Source organism: Vanessa cardui, chromosome 15 (assembly GCF_905220365.1).
Source record: "Vanessa cardui chromosome 15, ilVanCard2.1, whole genome shotgun sequence".
NCBI classification, from domain to species: Eukaryota; Metazoa; Arthropoda; class Insecta; order Lepidoptera; family Nymphalidae; genus Vanessa; species Vanessa cardui.
Genome location: NC_061137.1, coordinates 4,389,677 through 4,416,456, shown reverse-complemented (window position 1 = coordinate 4,416,456; position 26,780 = coordinate 4,389,677). Strand labels below are relative to the sequence as shown.

Below are 26,780 nucleotides of genomic sequence, written 5' to 3'. Positions count from 1 at the left end.
ATCACAATACGTCAAAATCTTTCTTAGTCAACACAAATTAACTGTGTAAGGGACTTTGTCATAAACGTTTAATATTATTCAAAGAATCAACTAAGGACTTCATTCCTTAAATGAACTAACTGAAGGTGGAGATCATGAGTCCAAAGTCAGACAATCATAACTGAGTTTTTCTAAACTTGAGTACATCTGGTGCTGAGTGGTCGTGAAAAATAGTAATATGAATATCCGCCAAACCACTACACTTGGAATAATACTCTATAAAATTACCTCGGCAGAAGTCGCCTTTACCCAACACTCTGACCATCACGGGCTATAATGTAAAGTACTTTGCTAATAAATCAACTTACTTATGCCTATATCTCAGTATATATAACAACAACAGCAAAAAATAATAATTTCGTAACAACGCCAAGTTGATTTTCTTCAAAAATAAATTCGCTGAGTCGAGAGGCAAATAAGCACGCAATAAGAAGCAGCGAAAAGTAAATTATTCAACCTCAATTTACCCTCCTCCGGGCGGTGAACAACCTCAAAATTCATTTTTCACGGGCCCCGGCGTGGAATAAAATTCAGAGGATTAGTTCGTCGTATAGCTATCGATGTTAGGTCGTCAAGCGGAGCAGAAGGCTGTATTTGCTGGTCCATTGGACATTTTGTGGCGCTGACTCAATTAACTGCTACGGTGTATTATGTTGCTACAACTAGATTACTGCAAGACGAGCCTCGAAGCTATATCCGAGAGCCTTGGTGCTTGTGCTCTTGTGATTTTGGGACGCTTCGGTCAGGTTTCTAAAACTCATAAGTATAACTGTGTAAACATAAATGTTTTGTAAGTACATTTGTTTCCATGTTTACACTAATATTTTTATAATACATATATGTAGATGGACAACCAAATGCTACCTTATGTAAGTTGTCACCGCCCATAGTTAAAAGCTCTGTGTAATATTAACCATTCCTTACATCACCAATGCGCCACCAACCTTGGGAACTAAGATCTTATGTCCCTTCTGCCTGTAGCTGCACTGGTTCACTGACCCTTCAAACTCGAAAGGATTAACTAAATTTAGTAATTTAAAGAATTAATAAATTTTAACGCCGGGATTAAATAATTAACTATTATTACACTGGCTCAATAACTCACCATTCAAACCGCAACACGGTAATACGCAGCATGACTATTTGCCTTAGAAATTGGTGAGTGGGCTGTATCTTAAAATGGACCAAAGTCACTACCAGTCATACTTCCTTATTGATATTTAAAACACAAGTCGCTTAATAATGGTTACAAGATGATAACAAATATAATTTAACTAGTAGTCCCCCGGGCTACGCTGACATTTTGGTTCCACAACTGTTCGACAAAGTAACCTATGTCCTTCCTAGGAGTTTAAGGTTCCTTAATACCAAATTTCATTAGATTCGATTCAGCAGTTTGGCCATGGAAGAGCAACAGACAAACAGACACACTGTGTTACTTTCACATTTATAATATTAAGTATAGATTAGTATTACATAAGCGAGTTCTCTCTCTACTTCGAATATATATAAAATATATCCTTCCATGAGTCGGAAAATTTTACGTATATTACAAGAAACGGGTCTTTCAAATCATTATACCCATGATTCCCAACTCGTATTACCGTACCGATAATAAAGAAACAAAAAACCGATCAACTTGCCTTTCTAGTCGCACAGGTGACGCCTAAGATGCTTCGAAGCCTGGGAACCAACGCAAAAACCCTTCGCGTACAGCCAATATAACTTTTTTACCATCACCATACCATTATAGGGTACATCGGTATCTTATAGTACATGGTAGTAGTTTTTATAAAACTAATGAGATAAATAGAATTATGTAAAACTGTACTTTATTTCCATGAGGACAAGATATAAAATCGAGTGGATTACATTATCATTTATTTCTCTTTACGGTACTCGATAGTAGATAGTAATCTTATAAAAGGACAAGGACGGGTCTGATCTAGATTATTCTGTACCGTTGTCCTTGGGAAAAGTTTAATCGATTAACGTGGCATTTGTATAGAATGTTAGACGTTTTAATAGCCATTACGATACTTGTAGCTTCGATTTATTTAACTTGAGATCATTAGACATGAAAAATTTGTTAGATAAGATTAATTAATTGTTTTATGCATAATGTAGTCGTTTTATGCAAATTAGGGATTAATAGTTGGTATTCGAGGTTTTATTCGTGATATAGGAATTGGTAGTTAGGTGTTACGCGAGATAAAACGCACCCAATTGTTTTCTTGGAGCCAAAATTCAGTAATTTCAGAATTTCAATTTAACTGTAAAATCAGGTGTAGGTTTATAAAAAGAATTATTTTGTTATAGTACCCGTAAATATCTATAACATATTGCAAAAGAATAACATTAGCATATTATCAATTGAATAAAACATTATTAATATTTTTAACTACCTACATTTTTTCCTAAATAACCGAAATGCTTATATTATAGAAATGAGTGTATTTCTAATGTAAAAGTGAAGTTTGAAAAACTCCTCACTCTTGTTATAAATTTTAAAACCATATTAAAAGTTGCGAATATTTCCGTGCTTCAAAAACACACGCTTCAGGTACTTAGCAACAAACCTTGAGGCTTGCCGTCTCGAAACTCCTTACACGACGGTTGAATTTGGTTTCCAGCTTCCTAATTATATAATTGTTCTCAACGCCCAAATGCCTACAGCGCACGTAACATTAAATGTGATAAAAACTTAAAGCCATTTTACATAAAACTTTCAGTTCATGTACCAACACGTGAAGCGAAGAGAAATTATTATGAAAAATCCTTTTAAATGATGTTCGCCACGTTTCAGCGGAGGCAGCAAGTAATCCTCTTAGACTACAATGGTGCAGGCAGCTGTGGCCTACATGCGAAGAAAACTTTAATGTACTGACGTAGTATGATACGGTACATCCAATACTGTGGTTACAATGTAAAATATTAAAGAAAGATTTATGTGGAAGATGGGCATTCTAAATTTGAATGTATGGCTAATGGCTATTTCAACCACCGTATATAATATGAAATATGAATTAGCTAGCATGAAAATATTTTCGAAATAAAACTTCCTTAGCTCTACTTAGAGGTTATTAAAAATATCTAAATTGTCTCAATCGACATGACAAAAATATTGTACATGATATTAACAAAGGAAGTCTTACGATCTTTCTCTTTCTATAAAGTCACAACAAGAAGACATCGGCGTCCCCCATTCGTCGTACATTTTTTTATAAATGCTACGAAAATAGCTTCCTGAAAAAAAGATATCTCAAAAACGAAATGATGCCAATTAAAAGAGATCTTATATACCGTCAAACAATAAGACGACGAAAGAAAGGAGAATAGAAATTACGAGTCCGTACAAAACGCGAATGTCTTGTAGGTAAATTGTGATATCATTGTGAAAGGGTGGAATGGGGAAAATAAAATAGTCGCTGCACCCAACTCCGTCCATACGTATCTTCCCAAGCGCACTTTGCGAACAAAAGACTACATGCAAACTACTGTAAAGTTCCGCTGAATACGTCTCAAGGAGGCTTCGGGCTTTGAAACCGGCGGACATCGTGTTATATCAAATATGCTCGCATCTTCTATTTATCTATAAGAATTTTTATTTGTTACCGCGATTTCATTCAAGGTCATATCTAAAATACTCTTACTCTATTACCAAATTATGCTTTATAAAACTGTTTCAGGTGATAATAAAATGTAAAGAATACCGGTAAGCATCAATCATAAAGCAGTTTATTAATTGAGATCACATACAAAGTCATCATTTTTTAATATTAAAGTAATTTTAACCCATTTATATTGAGTTGAAAAACTCATCCGTTTTACTGTACTACTTTATATGAAACCTCAAAACTCAAAAGTTAAAACGAAAACTTAGTTAACGTAAGAAACTTAAATATAATTCACATTCATAAATTCATCAAATATGTGTCACGTATAATATTCAAAGTCTCTCGGGCCTTCTCACGAAATAGAACAGTGAGCTACGCATTAGTCCCAGTTCGCCAATTTCGTGGCTCATCTCGTCTCAAGCCTTAGTACGGTTCCATCTTGCGGATAGAGATTAAACTTTAAAGAACCGTTCCATATTTCAACGCTTGCTATTAAATATAAAGTTATATGAATTTCTTTAATTTTATTTCACTAGCTGTGCCCGAGACCTTGTACGTCTTTGAATATAACAAAAAAAATACTGTAGCCTTAGTTACTCGCTATTATATCAGTTATCTATCAGTGAAAGTCCCGTCAAAATCGGTCCAGCCGTTCCAGAGATTAGCCGGAACAAATAGACAGACCGACAAAAATTGTACATTGTTATACATATGCATTGAGTAAAAAAGGGTTATATTAATATTACAAACAGACACCCCAATTTTCTTATATGAATAGATTACATGTGACGTGCTGTGTATAATCTGCGTTAACTTTTTATTAGTTTACATCGTTGGTGGTTTCGGTTTGTGGTAATAGATCTCCGGACGGTACCACAGAAAGGAGGTTAAACCTATCTTAACCGGAATGCCGATAATGTTAGTTGTTCCGTCCATTTACGGAATCATTGTTGCACGGTAGTCGATAATACAATACCCGGTTTTTTATTTGAGTATGTTATAATTACGTTCTACTAAAGACAAAACTCTATATTGATAACTAACTCTATATATAGAAAATAGAGGCTGAAGAACATATGAATATGATATTTTATGTCTAAGAGATACTGCACATTAAAAGTTTCCTTTTTCTATTCTATACAATACAAATATTATTAAAATAGTTTTTTTTTATAACTTAGTTTTAATATGAACTACGAAATTACTATTATCATATCTAAATTATTAGACTTTTTTTATTATTACCAAGAGCCAATTAAAATTAAAAAAGAAATACACCGTTTTCGAATAAGCCTTAAAAAACGCAATTTAAAAAAATATATAAACGGGATTCTTTATATAATTCTCCGCGTATAACCTTTTATACAAATGTTTGTAAAGTTTTATCAATAAGCTCATCTCGCCAAGAGGTCAAATTAAGCGCATTGCAGGTGCACAAAAACTTGTCTAGAAACTAGTTAGGCTATAAAAAGCCTAACGAGTATCGGCGATTTCACATACACTTGTAGATACATACTTGTAAATAAAACAAAATTTATATATCCTTAAGAACTGTTATCTGAAGAAAAAATTATGTATATAAAAGGTAAACAATACTGATTCCTTTTTTAGATTGACAAATCAATGATGAGTGAAAAAGAGAAATCATTATTTAAACAATTTTTACAAGCAATAAATCTCAATAAATTTTATTTATTGAATTTCAATTCGTAAATATTCTATTTTATCATTTTTTTATTTATCTATGAAGTAAAATACATCACCCAATATATTTATAAAAAAGGCATTCATAAATGAAGCTAATTAGCTTATTTTCACATTTTTTATTATTAATTAGATGAAAAATTGTTAAGGACAATAACTACGTATTTCCCTGAACCCAAAGGTTTGTTTGACTAAACATATGAAACACTATACCAAAAAGAAACTAATTCATCATCTTTTATAGCTATCATTTGAAAATACATATTTAATATCATAGAAGCATTCTAAGTTATAAATTCTAGGCTAAGTACAGCTTTGCCAACTTCGCGAAATTATTATTCATTCGTCATACAACTTTTATTGTTAGAAAAATTAGATATATAAAAAATCTAGTAAAGATAAATGTTATCACTTCAATAAATTTACCACAAATTTAAATATTTAAACTAAAACAATCATCATTAAGTATAAGAACTATAACATATTATTTGTTCTCATATCCCGTATGGACGGTAAAGTCATCTTTCGAATAAGCCAAAGCTACACACAAGAGTCAGACACAATTCAAGCACGTGTATTAACCGAAGACCGTAGCACAGCAGTGGTACATTTACATGCTGTTACTTTGTGTATAAATATATATATACCTATATGTGTTACTATAAAGCATAGAATGTACTTGCTTGTTTGCAATTTGCATTTCAAATGTAGTGGTTATTGCGAATGAAGCTAATAAAACGTTTTCAGGAGTTAAATATTACACAGGTTCACTCGACGAAATGAAATATTCTCCGTCCAATTTGATCCAATTCAAAATAAAGGCCGAGACGAAAATTAAAACAATGGTCACAATAATAGCGAAACGGTAATGATATTTCGGCCTGCTTACGCCCGTAAATCCTTACAAAGTAAGAACCGTTATAAAAACGTTTCAAAAGTGCGACGCCGAATCCCATCAAAGCCGACTTTTAGTTAACAATGTCAGAAAAATATACTTCACTTTCGTATAATTTTAAGTAAATCCGATTTCAGATATTGGGAAACAAGATTATTCTTTTATTCTATTACTGAACTTGATTGTATCGTTGAATTTCGGAAACATCGGAATATTGAACTTTTGATGACAGGATACACATTAATACAAATTCATTTTTGATTAAACATCACAACGACGAGAGAAAATAATTGGTCTAAATTAAATACATAATAAATTATATTTTAAGTGTTCTACGAATGAAGTTTAGCTTTCTTGAGTTTCTTATGTTTTAATTTCTGCTTCGAGAATAATATATAAATAATAATAAGACGAGAAATATTAAAGGGTTAATTATAATTATTATTACAGTTGCCTCGATATAAAGTTTCAAAAGCAGTTTGTTAGGCTTTTCGGGTATAGTTTACGCTCTTCCCAGCGCTTTATAGTATTTTTACTGGCCATAAACAAAAGTTTTCTTCATTTACGCCGCACGTGAGTTACATGAAAACTTCTTTATATGATACACTTTTATTTCTTTTGGTAAAATATGTATTAATAAAATAACTTTAAAAAAAATTCTAATTTCAGCAAAGAGGTCTCACCTCTATGTGTCATACGCGTCACAGATAAATAATAATGTTTTATGTCAATTTAAAGTTAAAGGAGCTATCTATAATATGAATTAGGAACAGAAAAAAAATATTAATATGATACTAATAAAGATAAAACGTAAAATACATTAGCTATGCTAAAGTAATTAACGAATGTCCCATAATGGAAGTGATGTGTATAAAAAGATCGCTATTACCGTATTTTAACGGATTCACGGTAACAGTAAAGGATTTCTTATTTAAATAAATTCCATCAATATTCTGGAAAAAAGTAGCGCTTTTCCCGCGCCCTCATTAATGCCTTCAATGTGCTTGACACATTCAAGCACCGCCAATTAATTATGTTAAGCTTATTTCACTTTTCAAGGTATAAATAATGTGATTTTTTTTTATTCTGTAAGGAATACCATCGCTTTTTTAATTTTTTATTCCTTTTTCAAATATACTCGTACGTCATCGATTAAAAAGAGTTTATATATTATGTAACTTTTCAATATTATACGCCTGATTTACAATCCGTACGGAAATGAATTCCATATTTAAATACTTTTTATTTGATTACCTATCATAAATATTATTTATTGCTGAAAATAGTCAGCTACATCATTTATGCGTGAAACATAAAGGATGAAATTCAAGAACCAATTATTTACAACGTTTAATATATTGTTTAACTTTTAAACGATAGCCTTCCACGAAATGAGCTGAAATTAAAAAGTATTTATTTAAAAAAATATAACAATACATATTTGATATAAAATTATAAGTCGTAGCTTAAAAGTCTTTGTTATAAATTAATAAGTACTTAACTTTTATTTCATAGAAAAAGAGAATCAATTAAGCAGTTCTCTAATGTGCGTTCTGCATTAAAAAAAATCAAAATGACAATCGTCGAGTTATCATCTACATTATTTTATTTATGATAACAAATACAACAATAACATGAGCTTCATTGTTACTTATAAATTCAATGACTACTTATAAAGTAAAAGCAGCCTCGACGGTATAGTAACTTAAGACCTTATAGGTCTAAATTTTAATCCTAGATCGGAATAACTAATCGATTATTCTATCAAGAACTTCTTCATAGTAGATCATAGGATACTTATTGGTGTAACGCCTGATCCACCATTCATGTGGGTTTCCCGTTTCATCGAATTAAAAGACTGAAGAAAGCTGTGTCTGTGCAATCATTTGCACACTACAATATCCCCCTTGGTTTTATAATAATAATTATTATAACATAAACTATGGCTATAATATAATCAATCAGAATAAAGTCGTATTCAACTAGTGGTACTCGTAAGAGTTGAAGTTAAGGTACACTCACTGTACGCGCACAACAGTAGCTTTATTCAACTAGACTCGGTCAACAGTTAGGCACACAAGCCTGCTCGTAAATGTGCACTAAAACTTGAGAGCTTAGGATCAACTAACATTAACATCTGCGTGGTCATATAGCCGATCTTACGTAACAGCTTAATAAACGTACGTGCATGAGTTCTGAGCTGTTAATAACATTAAACTTGAAGTAATAAAATTATCAACGGATTTAAATAACTTTTCGATTTTCGAAATACTTTGTTTTATATTACATGATATTGTAACGTTCTGAAATATTTAATTTACAACTTAATAATTCTATGACAAACGAGGTTGTATAGTTTTATATGTTTTATAACTCTGAATTACGTCATTTTTGAATATATTTGGAAATATATATTTTTATCTATCGCTATTTTTTAAAACAAACATTGAAATGTGATAGGCTTCCAAATTTTTTTATAAAAAAAATCAAATATTTAGAATACTGAGTTTCAGACTCAGTACTAACGCTATTTATTTTCTATGTATCTATTAACATGGATAACATACATATAAAGATACGGTAAATATTAAATAAACGACGCCTAAATAATACAGTCGCTCTGATATTAAAATCTCACTTTTCCTGAACATATTTCATAAAACTTAGCGCTGATGATGTAATATTAAGTTGTATAGGGTAGAGATTTTTTGGTTTTATCAATTTCCGTTTTTCACACAAACGTTTATATAGCTTTTACCCGGACGCTCAAAACCGAAAGCTCCGAAAGCTCTCATCCGCCGGTGATGACAGCTTTCCAAAAAGTTGAAGTGCAAAGAATTCAAAATATAAATTCCAGTATGAAACTTTTACAAAATGTAGTACATCTCAAAATATATGAAATTTTAAAATAATTTTATTGATGAATATTTTTATCCTACGTTAGTTAAAATATATGACTTTAAATAAATTAGTTTTAGTGGTCAAATATTCTCTGTCTTCTTCTTTCGAATGTTAAATCAATTACATCAGAAAGAGATAAATCAGTGTGGTCAGTGTCCTTCAGTTATTAATTGCCTAATATCAAATGGTTAATTAAATAAAGTATAAAGAAAAGCAAATAAAGCATTGATACGTATGTTTAAAACACTTATGTGTGCCAAAGGGGTAAGGTTAAGTAATTCCCACCTGGGTTTCCAAACCCACGATCTGAATGTAGTTCGAGTTACGGAGAATCGTAATCAATAAGAACTTAGCGCACGAACGTGAGGCGACTTTAAATGAACGCCGTCTTTTGTTCTATTTCCTTCAGAATATAAGATCTCATTTTATTACTGGTTCAGAAACGAGCGAATAATTTTATTTCATAGACGAACAAGGGAAGATATCCGCTCAAACTACTCGAACGATCGAAATTGATATTGAACTAATGACAATTAAACGAGCCATCGTCATCTACCTATTCCTTTCTACCTTCTTAAATATGCTGGTTTATAATCCTTAGAATTGTTCCTATAATGCAATCTGTAGTTCATAATTCGAGTTCAAACATAATGCTACCAAAAATTAGAGTCCTGTATAATGTGTCATATAAACTTATATGTGTATAATATTGTATAATCAGCAAGAGCCTGCGATAGAACTACCGTTCCGACCTAATGAACCGGCCCTTCGTATTAATTAAGTAATTAATTCAGGGAAAAATAATTAAGTGGAAAAGAGCTCGGAATTAAAGAAGTCGGAGCTCTTAGTATTATAATATAAAATAAGCGTATAATATAAAATATCCCGACGTAATATTGCATAATCTTTATATCGCGATATGTCTAGGATAAAAAAGTAAAAGTAAAAGCCTGTAAATTTCCCACTGCTGGGATAAGGCCTCCTGTTCCATTAAGGAGAGAGTTGGAACATATTCCACCACACTGTTCCAATGTGGATTGATGGAATGTTTAGGATAATCTATAATTAATAAAAAGATATCCGAAGACTATATTTGCACAGATTTATTTAAGACAGATTTTTGCACAGATTATTTTCTAGAAAATCAATTTTAAAACATATTCAATGAAATCCGTGTACATTATAATTTCAAATAAGAATATATTGAAATGTTAATATAATTTTAGTAATATATTTCTTGTAATAATCATTTAAGATGTATTCAATTTTATTATTATGTCATTTAAATTTGAGAAGAGATTAATTTGGTCTAAGTAAATAAGAAATGTAAGAATTAATCGTCTTATTTACTATTTATATACTTTTTTGTGTTTTTTTAAACATATTATGTTACATTATCAACTGACTCTCCGCTGCTCTACTGTTAGGTGGAATTTCGGCTCCGACGGCATCCAATTTTCTTGTATTCCATGATAGTGAGATCCATACAAATCTCTACTCAAAACGCTATATCAAAGAGCTACCCTTTTTAATATTAATTAGACAAATTAAAAAAAAATGGTATGATAGTTTTTATGGATTTTTTTTTATTTTTTCCTAATATATTATTAAAAATAGTTCAAAATATATCCCTTGTAGATTTAATACAGTACTTTTTACCCTGTTACAATAGAAATGCATTGTTATCGTTTTTATATAATATTTACTATTACTTTATTTTTAAAATAAAAGTATTACAAAGTTATGTAATATTGAGAATTACAGGGAAAGTTATTTTAAATTATGAAGGTAATTAATTACAACATATATAGTTTTCCGTAGCATTTCATATATTCACAAGAAAAACTACCTAGCTATTATAAAACGAAATGACGTCTCGTTTTGCATTAACTATTACTGCATTTCGCCGGTAGTATAGCAGTGACGTCTTCATACTTGAAAACTATATGATCCTTACGTTTTATATTACGCAATCTCTATATCTATTAAAGTAACAAAAAAACCACATGATGTAGGAACTACCATCAATAAACTTTTAAGGTATCTGCAACTGAAAACAGCCGGTTAGTCTATTTAACGCCTGACTTAAAAACATTTCTAAGCGCGTTAATCGATTTTAGACTTAAAGGCCCCGGCTTCTCGCCGCAGTGCTGTATCCAAAAATATACTCTAAAATACGTCGAAATAAATACTAAACTTACCTGGCTAGCTTGCAGGACGTCCAAAAATATCGTAAAAACACTAATAAAAAGCACGGCACGCGACATGATTGCGGCCGCGATGAAGCGCTCTGGTTCCCGTCTCGCTACTGACGTTTGTGCTAGACGCCAGAAACCTGCGTACTAGTTGGTTGGTACGACACAGTACGCGTACCTAGCGTCGTATATATCGACCCTCCCGGGAGCGAGAGGGACGGAGACCGTGCAAAGCGAGTTGGAAAGGGAGGAAGGAGGCGGAATAACGCATGCGCGGTGCTGTTAAAACGCAACGCAAGAGAACTTCGTCTATAACGAAGCGAATCACGAATGCTGTCTTCGTCTACCCCTGTCTGGGTTTCCCGATGATGAGGCATCAGTTTTTAATAAAAAGCCACGCGAATATCGTCCTTAATTTGCTATCAATAGCAGCTAATTAGAAACAACACACGGACGCTATTTGATTTACACATTTTTCCAATTGCTATCGCCCTTAATTTCAAAAGGCAATATACACTCAATGAGTCATAATTAACTTTAACTTAAATAAAAAAGCAACAATGAAATGTCAGAGGGTAATATTGATTATAGACCAAGATATGGGTACGTATAGTGAAAATTCGATGCTTAGTAAATAGACGGCATTATATAAGGTATTTTTTTAAGAAAAATTTCGATTTGTTTTTGTAAAATATTGCACAACTATAGCGAGTAGAGCCTGTGGCTGGCACAAAGCCCAACCGTAGAGGATACCTATCACAGCAACCCCATTGCCTTTGTCCGCCCTCTATCCTTGTCCACAACGCCAGGTCATTTACTTTGAAATTAAAACTATTTCACGCTGCATATTCTTAGAAGAATATAATAACGTATATTCACATTAAGCCGGGTTTCACGATAATATTGTCGCTTGGATAAGACGTGCGTCTAGACCGGCTCGCTTAGTAATTATTTTAATGCTTCTAAACTACTTTTACATACTTTTTTATGCTTCGTTTTATTTAAAAATGCATATTTTTTTACTCTCATAACTTCATTATTAAAGGACAATATTAAGCTTTAAGCTGTATAATTATTGGTCTGGGGCTAACGTTTGAAAACCTCGCTGGGATATTATGATTATGATAATAAGACTATTGTACTCATATTTGAAAAATTACTCTATTTTAATATAATTTATATTTTAGTAAAGTATTATGTTATTGGTCATAACTATAAAACAGGAAATACCTTGAACCGTTAAAATGTACTTTTATTTAAGAAAAAAATAAAATAATCCTTTATAAATTTATAAAGGCCATCTACATATAAACAACCGAAGTAAAAGTTAGGAAAGATTATAAAATACTTTACAATCATAAGATATTTTTAATGAACTTTTGACTATATTTTTGCAATCCTCAAATTGTTTGATCTTGCTTGTGTACGCTTATACAAAAAAGGAATGACATTAAAAAGAACAAAGAGATTATATTTCTTAAAAATATCGGTCTATTTGCCTTTCGTTAATACAGTTCTTACAACACTGGACACAAAAAAGGTTTTAAATGGCGGTTCTAATTGCCAATTGAAAACAACATAGTATGATATCAATTATTATTATTGTAAGTTTTTAAATTGGTTATTGTCATTATATTAGGAAAGAGATAATATATATATATATTCATATAATCCTACTATGCTTATATGTTACACTGACTTCCCCTTTGTTGCTCCCATTTTGATGAAATTTTGTGCGTATTCGAGAGGACGCAAGATATTTTATAGTAGTACTAGCGACCCGGCCCAGCTTCGCACTGGTTCAATGATATGACATCACATTGGAAACTTCTAAAATTATCAGTGTTCCTTTATTAAATAAAACCTTCTTCTCGAATTACTCTATCTATTAAAAAATCCGCATCAAAACCCGTTGCATAGTTTTAAATTTAAGCATACCTAGTTATATAGAGACAGAGAAAGCGACTTTGTTTTATACTATGTAGTGATACAGACTCAATAGTGCAGCGACTAGTTTTCAGATTCTTTTTTAACAAAGAATAAAAAACAGTAAAACCTTTTTAAACAAGAAACTTATTACTCAACGACAAATCAAATGTTATCCAGATACCAAAGAAATATAATTAAATAAATTAAAAAAATTACGCTATTTAAGAATTTCTTATAAAATAAAAGACAATAATATAACAGTTACCTGCTTCTCAGACTTTGTATACGTTAAATCACTCGTCATCGACGTTAAAGGCATGTCAATTTAAGATTTCTGTATCCCGAATAACCGAACTCGGATTGACAATATTATCCGGGAATTTTATACATGATTAGACTTGGAACAAAGAAAACAAAAGAAACGGTTTGTATAAAGCATATTTATGAAATACGTGAACATCAAAAATTGACGTACATTTTTTAGTATTAATATAAAGAAAAGGAATGAACATTTTTTATTCGAAGAATTAATTAATCAAAATATATTGTCAGTTATTCAATGCTCGTAACTTGTAGATATACAAGTTATATTTATGTACATAGGTACTTAATTATATGCACTGTATTATAACTATAAGTTTAATACAAGGGAGACCCTTTTTAGTACCGCATTATATTTTGCGCAGATACTTAAAGTAAAAGTAAAGTAACAGCCCGTAAATTTCCCACTTCTGGGATAAGGCCTTCTCTTCAATTAAGGAGAGGGTTTGGAACATATTCCACCACGCTGCTCCAATGCGGGTTGGTGTAATGCACTTGTGGCAGAATTTCAATAAAGTTAGACACATGCAGGTTTCCTCACGATGTTTTCTTTCACTGCCGAGCACGAGATGAATTATAAACACGTATACCTGCCAAATGTCACATCTTCATTAGGTTAATGAAAATCTTTAAGCGGTTTTATTATCTGTGGTTTTACGATAAACAATATCATATTATATATTTTTTTATTCATTGAATGTACTTTATTATTAGAAATATGAAAAAGTTTAAATTTCGAATGAAAAGATTCTAAATAAAATTTATTGGGGTTCACTTCTCACATACTTTCTGTTCTGAACTTATTCTCGTTATTTATTTGATTGGTTCCGTCCCTTTGCTCTTCATGCAAATTTATTGCACGTTAAACGTTCACCACACATTCTGCTTAAACCCGACAATTCTATATGAAAATTTTCACAAATAAACTTTATTTACGTTCCGAAAGTAATCAACTTTCGTTATTGAAAAATAAATTATTATGTTGGCTGTACCGTATTAATCAATATGTATTCTTTAGTTTATAAGGAAGGAAAATTTTGTAGAAGTAACAATTTGTCTTGTGGCTATTCACGTTTACACGCTTTTGCCATTCAGCTTCAAAGTAGTATAAGCTGTTACTTAAATGGCCCGGCACCCATAGGACCCAGGATGTAGTTTTTGGTTATTTAAATTTAATTTATAGTGTCTAACCTAACTCTAATGTATATGTAGATTGTAGATAGTAGCCAACGGTTGGCCACTACTTTTGCCCGCTCTTTATTTCGGTCTATATCAACAAAAAATAATGCAAATGTTGTAGTTTTACTGGTGATATTTGCTATACATACGACTTTTTCATTCACACTTGTTATTATTTGTCTTTTGTTTTGTACTTATTAATAGAATAAGGATTTAAAAGACGATTCAAAAGTGCTTGTAAAAGCCTTTTTAAATAAAGTATATTTTATTCGATTTCATTTAACAAAGATAAATTATAATTATGCTTAATTAGTTAATCTAGAAATTAACCAAAGAAATGTACGCTAATTCAATTTACCTATTTTTATAAGGATAGTGATAGTGTTATAAGGATAGAGTACTAAAACCTTTACGTGAACGGTGTCTGTAATATCCTACTGATTATAACGGCCATGTTAATGTCACAGCGGCTATACCATCGATTATAATTGTCATACCCATTATAAGTATCCTGCTTGAAACTGATCTTGATTGAGTACTACTTTAATGAAGCTGTGTATGAAGTGATTAATTTTTCAGTCTTTATATTAGTTTGATCGAAAATATTATTTTATACTTTATGAATTATCGTAAGTTATAAATACTATAGTTACCTGCATCCAACTATTTTAGATAGGTGCAGGCAATGATATTCTAATAAACAGATATGTTATATCCATACTAAACAACAGAAACAAGTGTGCTGCGCCGGGGACGTTTATTTTAGTTTATTTTTACATTTCTTTACAAGTAAAAAGGATAGCTTGATAAAAACAATAAGTGAAAAGGATAACTAGATGTTTTAATTACGCAAAACGTATTACTACGTAATTATGATGTATTATAACGTATTACTACGTAAAACGACTAAAGGCAAACGTCTCAATTAGGACGTTTTCTAGTCTTCACTTTTTACGCGTTAATAACATATCTGTTTACTACAACACTTTTAAATTCTAATAAAGACAAATTTATAACTTTTTTTTATGGTATAGGTTTGGCGGACGAGCATATGGGCCACCTGATGGTAAGTGGTCACCATCACCCATAGACAATGACGCTGTAAGAAATATTAACTATTCCTTACATCGTCAATATGCCACCAACCTTGGGAACTAAGATGTTATGTCTCTTGTGCCTGTAGTTACACTGGCTCACTCACCCCTCAAACCGGAACACAACAATACTGAGTACTGTTATTTGGCGGTAGAATAACTGATGGATATAATCAATTAACAGATATGTATAGAAATGCATATTACATTGCGGACATTCTTATAAACGCTACGGAAAAACCGGTGCACACCTTCACTTAATTGTTAAATGACGATTCAAAAATGCTTGTGAAAGCCCACTTGAATAAAGTTTATTTTGTTTATGATTTTTGATCAAAAAAGACAATAAAAAAATCGGTTGGAACTGGAACATTATGTAAGGCTTCGTTATTTATTAAATTTGAATTAAAGAATATTTACGGAATCTATTATTTAAATTTTATATATAAAAAAATCAAATAGGAACCCACGTTAAAGTAAAACTAAAAAAAACAGTTATAAAATCTGGTTAAAGTATCATTAACAAGAGCAAGATTTAAACGGCTATGTTTACAGCGACTGCAGTCGGAAGCTGTACGCAGACCGTCTAGAATATTCTAGATATTTGCATATACGACGGATGATATCACATGCCCCTTCAGACTGTCCGGTATTCGATGCTCTTTAAGGCGGTAGGCAGTTTTTTCACTAGCATACTTTTGGTTACATAATTAAAATCTTCAATATTATAATTGATAAAAATATATGGTTTTGTACCACAATTATTAAATTTTTATAGTTTTCTAATAAAACCTTTTCCATTAGAAACTATTGAATATAGATTCTAATTAAACTTGGCGTCGTAATAACTTATATTGCACATCAACACGTAGTATATTTATCTTGGGACATTGAAAGATTCCCAAGGGCAAATTAAGAAACTATTTTTCCATAACCGAAGCTCTCACAAACGAACGTTTTATTTATTCATAATTGTATTTTTTTATTTTCATTTATTTTATCTCTAATGTAGGATATGTGCAAACTATAAAAATGTATTTAAAATTTATATTTTAAGATTCATAAAAAAAAACATTAATTAAAATAATACACATTAACTTTTCAAATATGACAATGAATAAATTACATATAAATATTTAATTTAATATTGTATATAAGAAACGTGTTGTCTAATGTCTGGATTAGCCTTAACTACTTTATTATTGAGGCAGTATTGAAAGAGGACAAGGCTGTCAGCCGTCTAGAGATTACTCGGATTTGTGCTTTTCAGTATACTCCCAAGTTTTAAGACTTTTCAAACCAATTGAGTGAATATTTTATGTGCATTAGTACATTATAATCCATCATACACTGACTTTCGTAAGCTGAAACATACCAACCAATGTGTAAGAACAAGTTAATTTTATCAGCTTACGCGAAGGTTACACGATTTCCAAATTTCTATCATTATAAAATGGTTAGACATTAAATTTAATCTATCATGACAAACAATTCAGACTTTTTAATTCATACGTACATATATTCAGTCTGTAAAATTCCCACTGCTGGGCATACTCCACCTCGCTGCTACAATGCGGGTTGGTGGCGGGCAGCTTTCCTTATGATGTTTTCCTTGGCAGGTATTTATAAGCGTTTCAAAACTCATAACATCGACGATCTACGGTAAGCGTCTAATACATGTTTTAGTATCTAGAATCTTGAGGATATTATTCAAAGTCAATTGAGTGATTGATTCCCACTGTATTTAGAGAAACAGTGACGGATGGTACAGGCGATGTGGTGCCGATTTCATTTAGATTGCAATTTCCAATATGACAATAATTAATTTGCAGTCAATCATTTGATTGTACTGCTGTTACGAGTACAGATAATTTTGATATATCATAATGAAATTGCTGACACGGAATTTATATGATACAGATAAATAATAGTTAGGTTTTTGCCTATGTTTAATAAAATCAATTAAATGCGTATGATTCAACATACGTGACAAAATTAAACCGATTGCGTCATCCAATGATACAAATTCCCTTCTTTGATATAGTTCATTTACAGTAAGTAATACATATGATCCATGTATAATGTATATAAATATTATTAGGGAACGATACTGTTTATTCGAAACGATTGCATATTTCATTCTTGAGATACCTTTAATACAATATGAAGACAACTGTATCCTATATTTACATATGACAAGATAAAGTACAGGACGAAGGTAGCTCAATTAATATATATCTATATGAATCCAATCGAACATATAATTAAGAGTCGAGATGGCCCAGTGGTTAGAACGCGTGCATCTTAACCGATGATTGCGGGTTCAAACCCAGGTAAGCACCGCTGATTAATGTGCTTAATTTGTCTTTATAATTCATCTCGTGCTCGGTGGTAAAGGAAAACATCGTGAGGAAACCTGCATGTGACAAATTTCATCGAAATGCTGCCACATGTGTATTCCATCAACTCGCATTGGAACAGCGTGGTGGAATATGTTCCAAACCCCTTAATGGAAGAGGAGGCCTTATCTCAGCAGTGGGAAATGTACAGGCTGTTACTTAACTTTACTTTATATTATTTTAGTAACTCAGTCTGTTCATCGGTCGCTCTATCACGACCAAACCGCTAAACCGAATTTTATGATATTTGGTATGAAGCAAACTTGAACTCCAAAAAAAGGACATAGGCTACATTTTTGCCTAACACATGAAACCAAAACCCTAAAACGAAGCCGCGAAAGACTTCCAATATGTATATATTATGAGTACAGTAGCCAAAAATCAAAATAAACTTTATTCAAGTGGGCTTTTACAAGCACTTTTAAATCGTCATTTAACAATGTGAAGCTACCACCGGTTCGGAAAGTAGATTCTACCGAGAAGAACCGGCAAGAAACTTAGTAGTTACTCTTTTTTAACATTTAAAAAAATACAGTCATGTTAGTTAATACAATTATTTAAATTAATATACGCCTGGAAGTCAACAGGCATTAATTCCACGCCTTTTTTTCATCTACAAAATCTTGTATCGAATAATACGCCTTTTTTACCAATGTATTTTTTATAAACGATTTGAATTTACGAGACGGCAAAGTTAAAAATGTTTGCATGAAATGAATTCAAATTCGGAAACACCTCCAAGTTTCATAGTAATTACCGTGTGTTATATTAAATCGTTGGAGGTGATGTTCAATTCAGGTTCTTCTTTATCCTCTAAAATAAACCCAATTATTTGTTATCTGTATTTATGGTTATGAGATTGAATATATAGAGAGAGCACTTTTGCGAAAAGCGCTATGATAGCTCATATGCCTTGTTACCGCTGTGTTGGGAATGCCACCGACGATCACTATCAATTAGAATGACACATCATTGCCAAATAAAGTGGATAAATCCACGGTATACCAAACTCTTGATCATTTACATGTCTAAATGGAGCAATGTACTAAAAAAATAACACAAACAAACTTTTATCAAAGTGTGCGTGAGGGCTACACTTGACACTTGCGGAATTTAATTTCATTTTGTATGCTTGTATTTATCGACCAAGAGTAGACTACTATTTTTGGACGCATTCTCAGCTGTGACAGACTTTCTAGGCACAAAAAAATAGGCGGCAGCCTCTTTTATGTCAAATATAACAATTATTATCATGTCAGCCATACAGCCCATGTTAATACTCTGATGATCATAGGCCTTCTCTTTGGTACATCTGTTAAAATGATCCTGAACTCAGCGCACCAATGAGCATCTAACAGTTGTCTAATAACGTTGGATGAGCTCTCTTTAAAATTATATTCAAAAATAAAGAAATAATCATAGCTATTTGAAAAAGACATGTAAGTATATGTGCTTATGTGATTTATTTATTGAAATCAACATAGGCATGTAGGTCGAGGCAATATATTCGTAATGCTTTTTATAGCTCATTCGCAGACAATTTTCTTGAACATTTAAGTACATAAGCTATTGACATAGTTAGCTAGTTCCGCAATAATGCGGGCGAAGACGCGGGCAGGCTGCCAGTATGGCAGCTGTATTCGCTATCTCAGAAAACGTCAGTATTAATGAAAAAACTTCCTAATCAGAGCTTTGGGCACGCGGACACGATTAATCTTACAGCATCTTACTATTTTTATCAAATATATAATACTAGTTGTCGTCCGCGGCTGCGCTCGCGTTTTAGAGGATTGGTTGTCATGAGTTAAGTAAAAAAGTAGCCTATGTTCTTCCTTGCGGTTTAAGCTTGCTTCACAAAAATCACAAATCAAAATAAACTTTATTCAAGGCATTTACAAGCATTTTTGAATCGTCATTTTACAATTAAGTGAAGCTACCACCGGTTCGAAAAGTAGATTCTACCGAGAAGAACCGGCAAGAAACTCAGTAGTTAGTCTTTTTTAACATTTAAAAAATACAGAGTCATGTTAAATACAATTATTTAAATTAATATATCCTGCTTCGAAGTCAACAGGTATTAACTCCACGCTTTTATATCATCTATAAAATCTTGTATCGAATAATAAGCTTTTTCTACCAATGTATTTTTTACAAACGATTTGAATTTACGAAACATCAAAGTTAAAAATGTCTGCGGATATTTATTATAGAAACGGATACCTTGCCCCAAGAAGGATTTATTGACTTTACTTCACAACAAATTTCATAAAATTCGGTTCATTAGTTTGTTCGTTACAGAACGACAGTCAGAGTTACTTTCACATTTATAATATTAGTATCGATTAGATGATATTAAAAAGCGATTCAATATATTTTATTCTTAATATTACATAACCGCAGATTGTGGAGAGGTCAGACTATATACCGAGTAACCACGTGTAAGTTATCGATTCAAAGGCTAATCTATATATAAAGCTTTGGGATATGCAAACGACATTGGCGTTTCAAATTTAAAATATTGAATTATATTATTTTTCAACAAACATATGAAATCTTTGTATGTATTTGTGTTCAATGTGATTATTATAATAATTTGCATTACATAGTATAAAACAAAATCGCTTTCCGCCGTCTGTCTTAGATCTTTAAAATTATGCAACGGTTTTGATACGATTTTGATATCAAGAGGAAGGTTTTTCTATATAATACATGGACAAAAAATAAAGAAACACTGATATTTTAGAAGCCTTTAATTGGATGTCGTAAAAGAACAAATTATGTCGTATATTATAATATAACATCAGTATTGCACCTGGGCGAAGCCGAAGTCTTCTAGTAAATAATATTTAAAAGTTACGTCATAATTTGATATATTTTAACTAGATTTAACATACCTAAAACATATATTCACAAACTATTCAAAAACTAGAAATCCAAAAAATATCTACTATTTTTAATAAGTTGAGTAACTAAAGTCTTAAAGATAATGTAGATGATCTATTTAGAATAATAACTCCATTCAGACTAACACTTCACACATATAAATTTGCGAGTCAAATATTTCAACGTAAACACGATAAAAATAGACAATTCAACTGTAATTTCTTATAATGTATAAATTTAATTACGAAATGTATCATGTACGGTTTTGATCAATAAAAAAACGATACAAATATACCGCGCCGGTGTTAAGTAACAGTTGTGTAACTGCACACTGCGTCTGTGACTCATTCATCAGATCGATACCACCACGGGTTAACGAATAACATCGAAGTATCGAGAGCTATCCACCGGTTTACTGGTATTCGGGACTTGTGCGTCAATAATCATATAGTGTTGTGATCTGTTTGAACGGTGAGAGTAATTAACATCAGAAACTAACATCTGAGAGCCTGTTAGCGGCGTTTTGACGATGTAATGGTTTATTTTATGTCTGTCGTGGGTGATCGCTTAAGTTTGGGAAGCCATAATTTTCTTCTTAAATAAATAAATAGTAAAATTGGAGTGTCAATGTGTTTACTCAATGTATATGTATTTATACACGGTACATATACCAAAATATATTTTTTTACAATATTTGTCGGTCTGTCTGTCTGTCTGTTTGTTCCTCTGGAACGGCTGGGCCGATTTTGACGGGACTTTCAATGGCAGATAACTGATATAATAGGGAGTAACTTAGGCTACAATTTTTTTTGTTATGTTCAAAGGCGTACAAGGTTGCGGGCACAGCTAGTCTTAAAAAAACGTACCAATAAATATTTAACATTCATGTAAGGATATTTATTATACGGTCTACTAAGGTAATATTTGTAGATTTTTGTTCAATTAATCAAAGTAATATTTAAGAGCTGATGTAATACAACGTTATAAAACAATTTATATTAATCGTTGATACCCGAGTACAATGTTTTCCGTATTTCATTTTTAATTTCTAAGATGGTTTTCTAGCCCAAGCATTCATTTTTATTACAATTTCTCTAAAGACACATTCTTTAGAGAAATTGTAATAAAAATGAAAAATAAGTCGTATAACATATACATACATAGTTTCATTGCAATATTCGTTCTTATTAATATTATGTATAATTTATATGAGTATTTCTTCTTAATAAAAACAGTTTTAAGAATATCTTCAAGAAAAGCTTTTCTAGAAGAAGTTTTTCTAGCAAATGCATTTACAATTCAAACGACTCCCGCGCCACGTTACAAACGTAGACTACGTCAGAAGTCTTAACGCTTGTTCTAACAACTGTACAATGTTTCAGCTCAAACGGACGTGAATACAAGACAAACAAAGAAACATTCATTGTTTTAACATATAAATAAATGCTATTTGTTTTACCCGGGCTCCAATCTCGGTGGCTATTAAAATATTTCATTTTTATTTTCACCTGAAATCTTTCGTATTTTTCCAATAATACCTATATCACGTTTGACCTTGACACAGTTTTATTTAAAAAAAATGGCTTCGAGTTGATAGAAATCTTAACAATAACTTGAGTAGTAAATAAAACAAGTTACTCAAGGCCGTACCTACTCAGTTTAGTAGGTATACGTAAGTCTTAGAGCTAATTTGCTAATGAGACTCTAAATTTAGTTTCATATGTGATATGAAACAATAAATTTATATTAAAGCATTTACATTGGTTAGTTATACAATGTTCATATTCTACATATCTAAATTATAATTTATTTTAGTCCCAAAGACAATAAGAATGAAAGTAAAATATGTGAAATATATATTTAGCTATACTAAATCCAATTAATAATTGTGATATTTGACCTTTTTGAACAATGCCTCATAACTATAAACTACTTGTAAAGTTTTGGCTGTATATACATTTTAGTGTACCAACTTATCTCATAACTAAGTATACAACGGTATAATAGTTTTGGTCATGGGCCATTTCATCTCCATGCTCGTGCCTTAATATGAATGAATTTACATACTGAATATGTCTCATCTGGATGTAATTTCTATAAATTTATCGTAATGCGCAGTTAACGCCAATGCTTATTCAACAATAATATCTAAAGTAATTTGAAAACATATGATAAGTGAGACTAACTTAAGTTTAAGTTAAGGTTTTGGATAGATTCAACAAAAATAGTAGGGCCTGCAAAGGTTTGGTAAATGATTGTGTCATAAAATTTTGCGACAATATGTGACGATGGTGTATATGAACGTGACTTTTCAACCGAATTCAAAAAGGAGGAGGTTATCAATTCGTCTGTATTTTGTTACCTCAAAACTTTTCACTGTGTGAACCGATTTTGATCCTTTTTTTGTTTCTTTGTTAATAATAACGAAAACTACGTTATATAATCGTAAATCAACTTTTAAGTAGTCTAATATTTTTCATTTCATTTTACTTATAAGGACTCTAAAGAATATTTTTGATACGCAACTATTTTTATTACTTTGATGCATATTGATTTGTTTTAAAATTGTTAGAAGTCGCTTTTTCTTTTTGTTAAAATTTGTATTTATTAATTAGTTCTATACATATAAAATAAAAGTTTTTATTTTTACGTTAAGTTACTAAGCGTTTGCATAACTTTCAAATTATAATACTTACAAAACAATGCAAATGCGGCATTTGTAAATCTCTTTCTACCTAACAAAGTAGTTTAATGTCAAGATTGTGCTCAACTTTGAGTACCATTAACACCTATTTTTTAATTACTTAAGTCAAAAATATATATTATTTCACAATTATTTAATCTTATCATATCATTTTCAGCTTTTTTTGTGTACAAGACATATATTTACAGATTAATATAAGCAAGAATACCCACGGTTACGATGACATTACATATAAATATAAAAATTCCGTTCTCGAAAACATAATGTAATCATTTATTATATTATTGACACAGCATCAAATGATGCATCCTGTAAGTTAAACTAATTTTAACTCGCTCAATCATCGGCGTTACGATGCTGTAGCAGTCAATGGCAATAAATAAGTTCGTAGCATGGTTCATCACTACCACTCAAGAAATCCATTGCCCTACTTATCTCTAAATTTATCATAATATATTCAGTCCAGTAAACAAAGAATTTTTTTTTATGTATAGTGAGTATTATTATTATATTTATTTGTCATGAATAAAGCATATATTATTATTATTATACATAATAATCATTACATTTAGAAACCGCAATGATCATTTAATAAATAGGCCATAATTACTTATCAATTATCTGTAAAATTATTAAAAATAAATTTTATAAAAAAAAAATTAAGTCTAGTGAATAGTAGTCAAATTTTGTACCAACAATACGGACGACGTAAGATTGTACCTAGAGTTTATTAATTTTATAGAATACTAGTAGTCGCCCGAGGGTTAGCTCGCGTTTTAGAGTGTTGGTTGTGATTTGTTAAGCAAAAAAAGTAGCCTATCTCCTTTCTTGTATTTCAAATTTGCTTCATAATAAATTTCATCATATTCGGTTCAACGGTCTGATTGAACCGTTGAAAAGTACGACAGACAGACAGTGTTCATATGTATACATTCACATTTATAATAATATACTTAATAAATTCCTATTTTGTAATTGTATCAAATTTTATAAAAATAAGTGAAATTTTAACTTCAGGACTAAACTATATATAAGATAAATCAAATAATAAAGCAAAAATCTTTGTAATGGTCTTTGCTTATATAAATAACGACTTATTATCAAATAATACCTTAACAAAACTATTATTGTACCTTATTCTTGCTTGGAGTAACCCGATTACGGCAATGCGTTCAATCGTTAAATCATTCAATGTAATTCATCAACATCGTTGCTTGTACTTCCACGTATCCTATCCAGGTAAGATACACATTAGCTAATTAAGAATTAATTTGACATTGCAGCTACTGCTACACTAATAAACATACATGTATATCTGTCTGCTTCATAAAGCAGTTTATTTGCAAATTAATGTCGTATGACGACATACCTACGATTTAAGATGAAATACTATCATTCATAATAGTTTGTAGTGTAGTCTCTCCCCAAATAGAAGTTTCAAAAAGTGTTTTTTTTTTTAATTATATTATGATGTGTAATAAAATTTAACATTTTTTTTTCTTAAAGCGGCACTTTTAATACCCGTAGAATGAAATGCTTGCTTCGCTAAAAGGTAGCGAAATAACGATCGTAGCGGATGAGCGATAGCAAAATAACACGTCTGCAAATTAATTAAACAGCATAAAATTTTATCTAGCTTATAAGCATTCGATAAATTTATCACAAATGTTTTCATATTTGTTATTTAATTAACTTTATTCAGATTACTTTCATTTTCATAAAATCTGTGTCATAAACTATGCTTTTATGTAGTTCGAATACAAAACTAACGAACGCTCAAGGCAACCATTAATAATTCCGCCTTTGTGTTTTCAGCAGTGTTAATGTCGACCGACCGAGCCACCCTCGCCCAGGGGACATGACGAACTCTCTTTGGCAAAATGTCAAACTTGCCAGCAAAACTTCGCTTGTGACCTTAAGTGTATAAGTACTTACATACTATGACGTCATATATATGTTCAAGGAATTTGTTGTACATGTCATAATTATATGCAGATATATGCATATTTATATACTCACAAAGCTTCTAAGGAATAAAATATAGTAATTAAGAAATACTATGAACTAAAAAATCTAGTTTAATCTAGCTTCGAATAATTTGATAAAATTATTACCTTATTAAATAATTTAATATACCTTGAATAAATAACTTAATTTCATCAAAACATATAATAGTGACCAAAGATGAGGTACAAGAAAATAAACATTATATAATTTCAAGGACCGACGATCGCAATAATAATTATTTAAAACTGTAGCCTAGAAGTACTCGTAGCGACATCTAGCATAAGCTTGTGAAACTAACTGAAGGTTTCATTTTAATTTGATATTTTAAGTGATGGCATATTATATATCTCTTTGGTTTCGAAAAAACCTTCCTCATGGATTTTTTCTTTTTTTCTCAACACCTTAGCATACTCTGGAGAGTAATCTAATAACTTCACTTGCAATGCAGAAGGAATACAACAGTTGATTCAGAAACCGACATAATAGATGACGACAGTCCAGAATACCGTGAGAATATAACCTAACCACAAATATCATTTTTGCATCCATATATATTTTTAAATATGAAAATGATTCAATGACGGTTATGTAATACCAAGCCAGTACATAAATGTCGTCCAAGTTTTAGTCCGTTTGGCGACTGGGTTCACAACTTACATAATATTTAGAGGTATCTGACTGCCGTAAGTCTATCGATGTGCCAAACCTGCCAAGTCTTAAAATCAATAATAAAAGCACTCGCTGAAAACAACGCTTTTTTTACTCTTAAACTCTAAGGAGACAAGATCATAGAAGAGAGCTCAACATCATAATCAACTTTTATGATTTATATAGATGTGCGACCTGGTGGGAGGGGGTCAGCACTGCTCATAGACAATGGCGCTGTAAGAAATATTAACCATTCCTTCACCAA

At 31.2% G+C, this 26,780-nt stretch overlaps 1 protein-coding gene across 1 annotated transcript in view; it reads right to left on the bottom strand.

Moving 5' to 3' along the window:
• Positions 1 to 11,511, bottom strand: part of LOC124535586 (amyloid-beta-like protein) — a 123,978-nt gene extending 112,467 nt beyond the window's left edge. Inside the window, exon 1 of the mRNA XM_047111846.1 lies at positions 11,358 to 11,511. Within this exon, the coding sequence (XP_046967802.1) occupies positions 11,358 to 11,423 (66 nt within the window). The 5' untranslated portion in view covers positions 11,424 to 11,511. The remainder of the gene's footprint in view (positions 1 to 11,357) is intronic.
• Between the last annotated feature and the right edge of the window lie 15,269 nt (positions 11,512 to 26,780).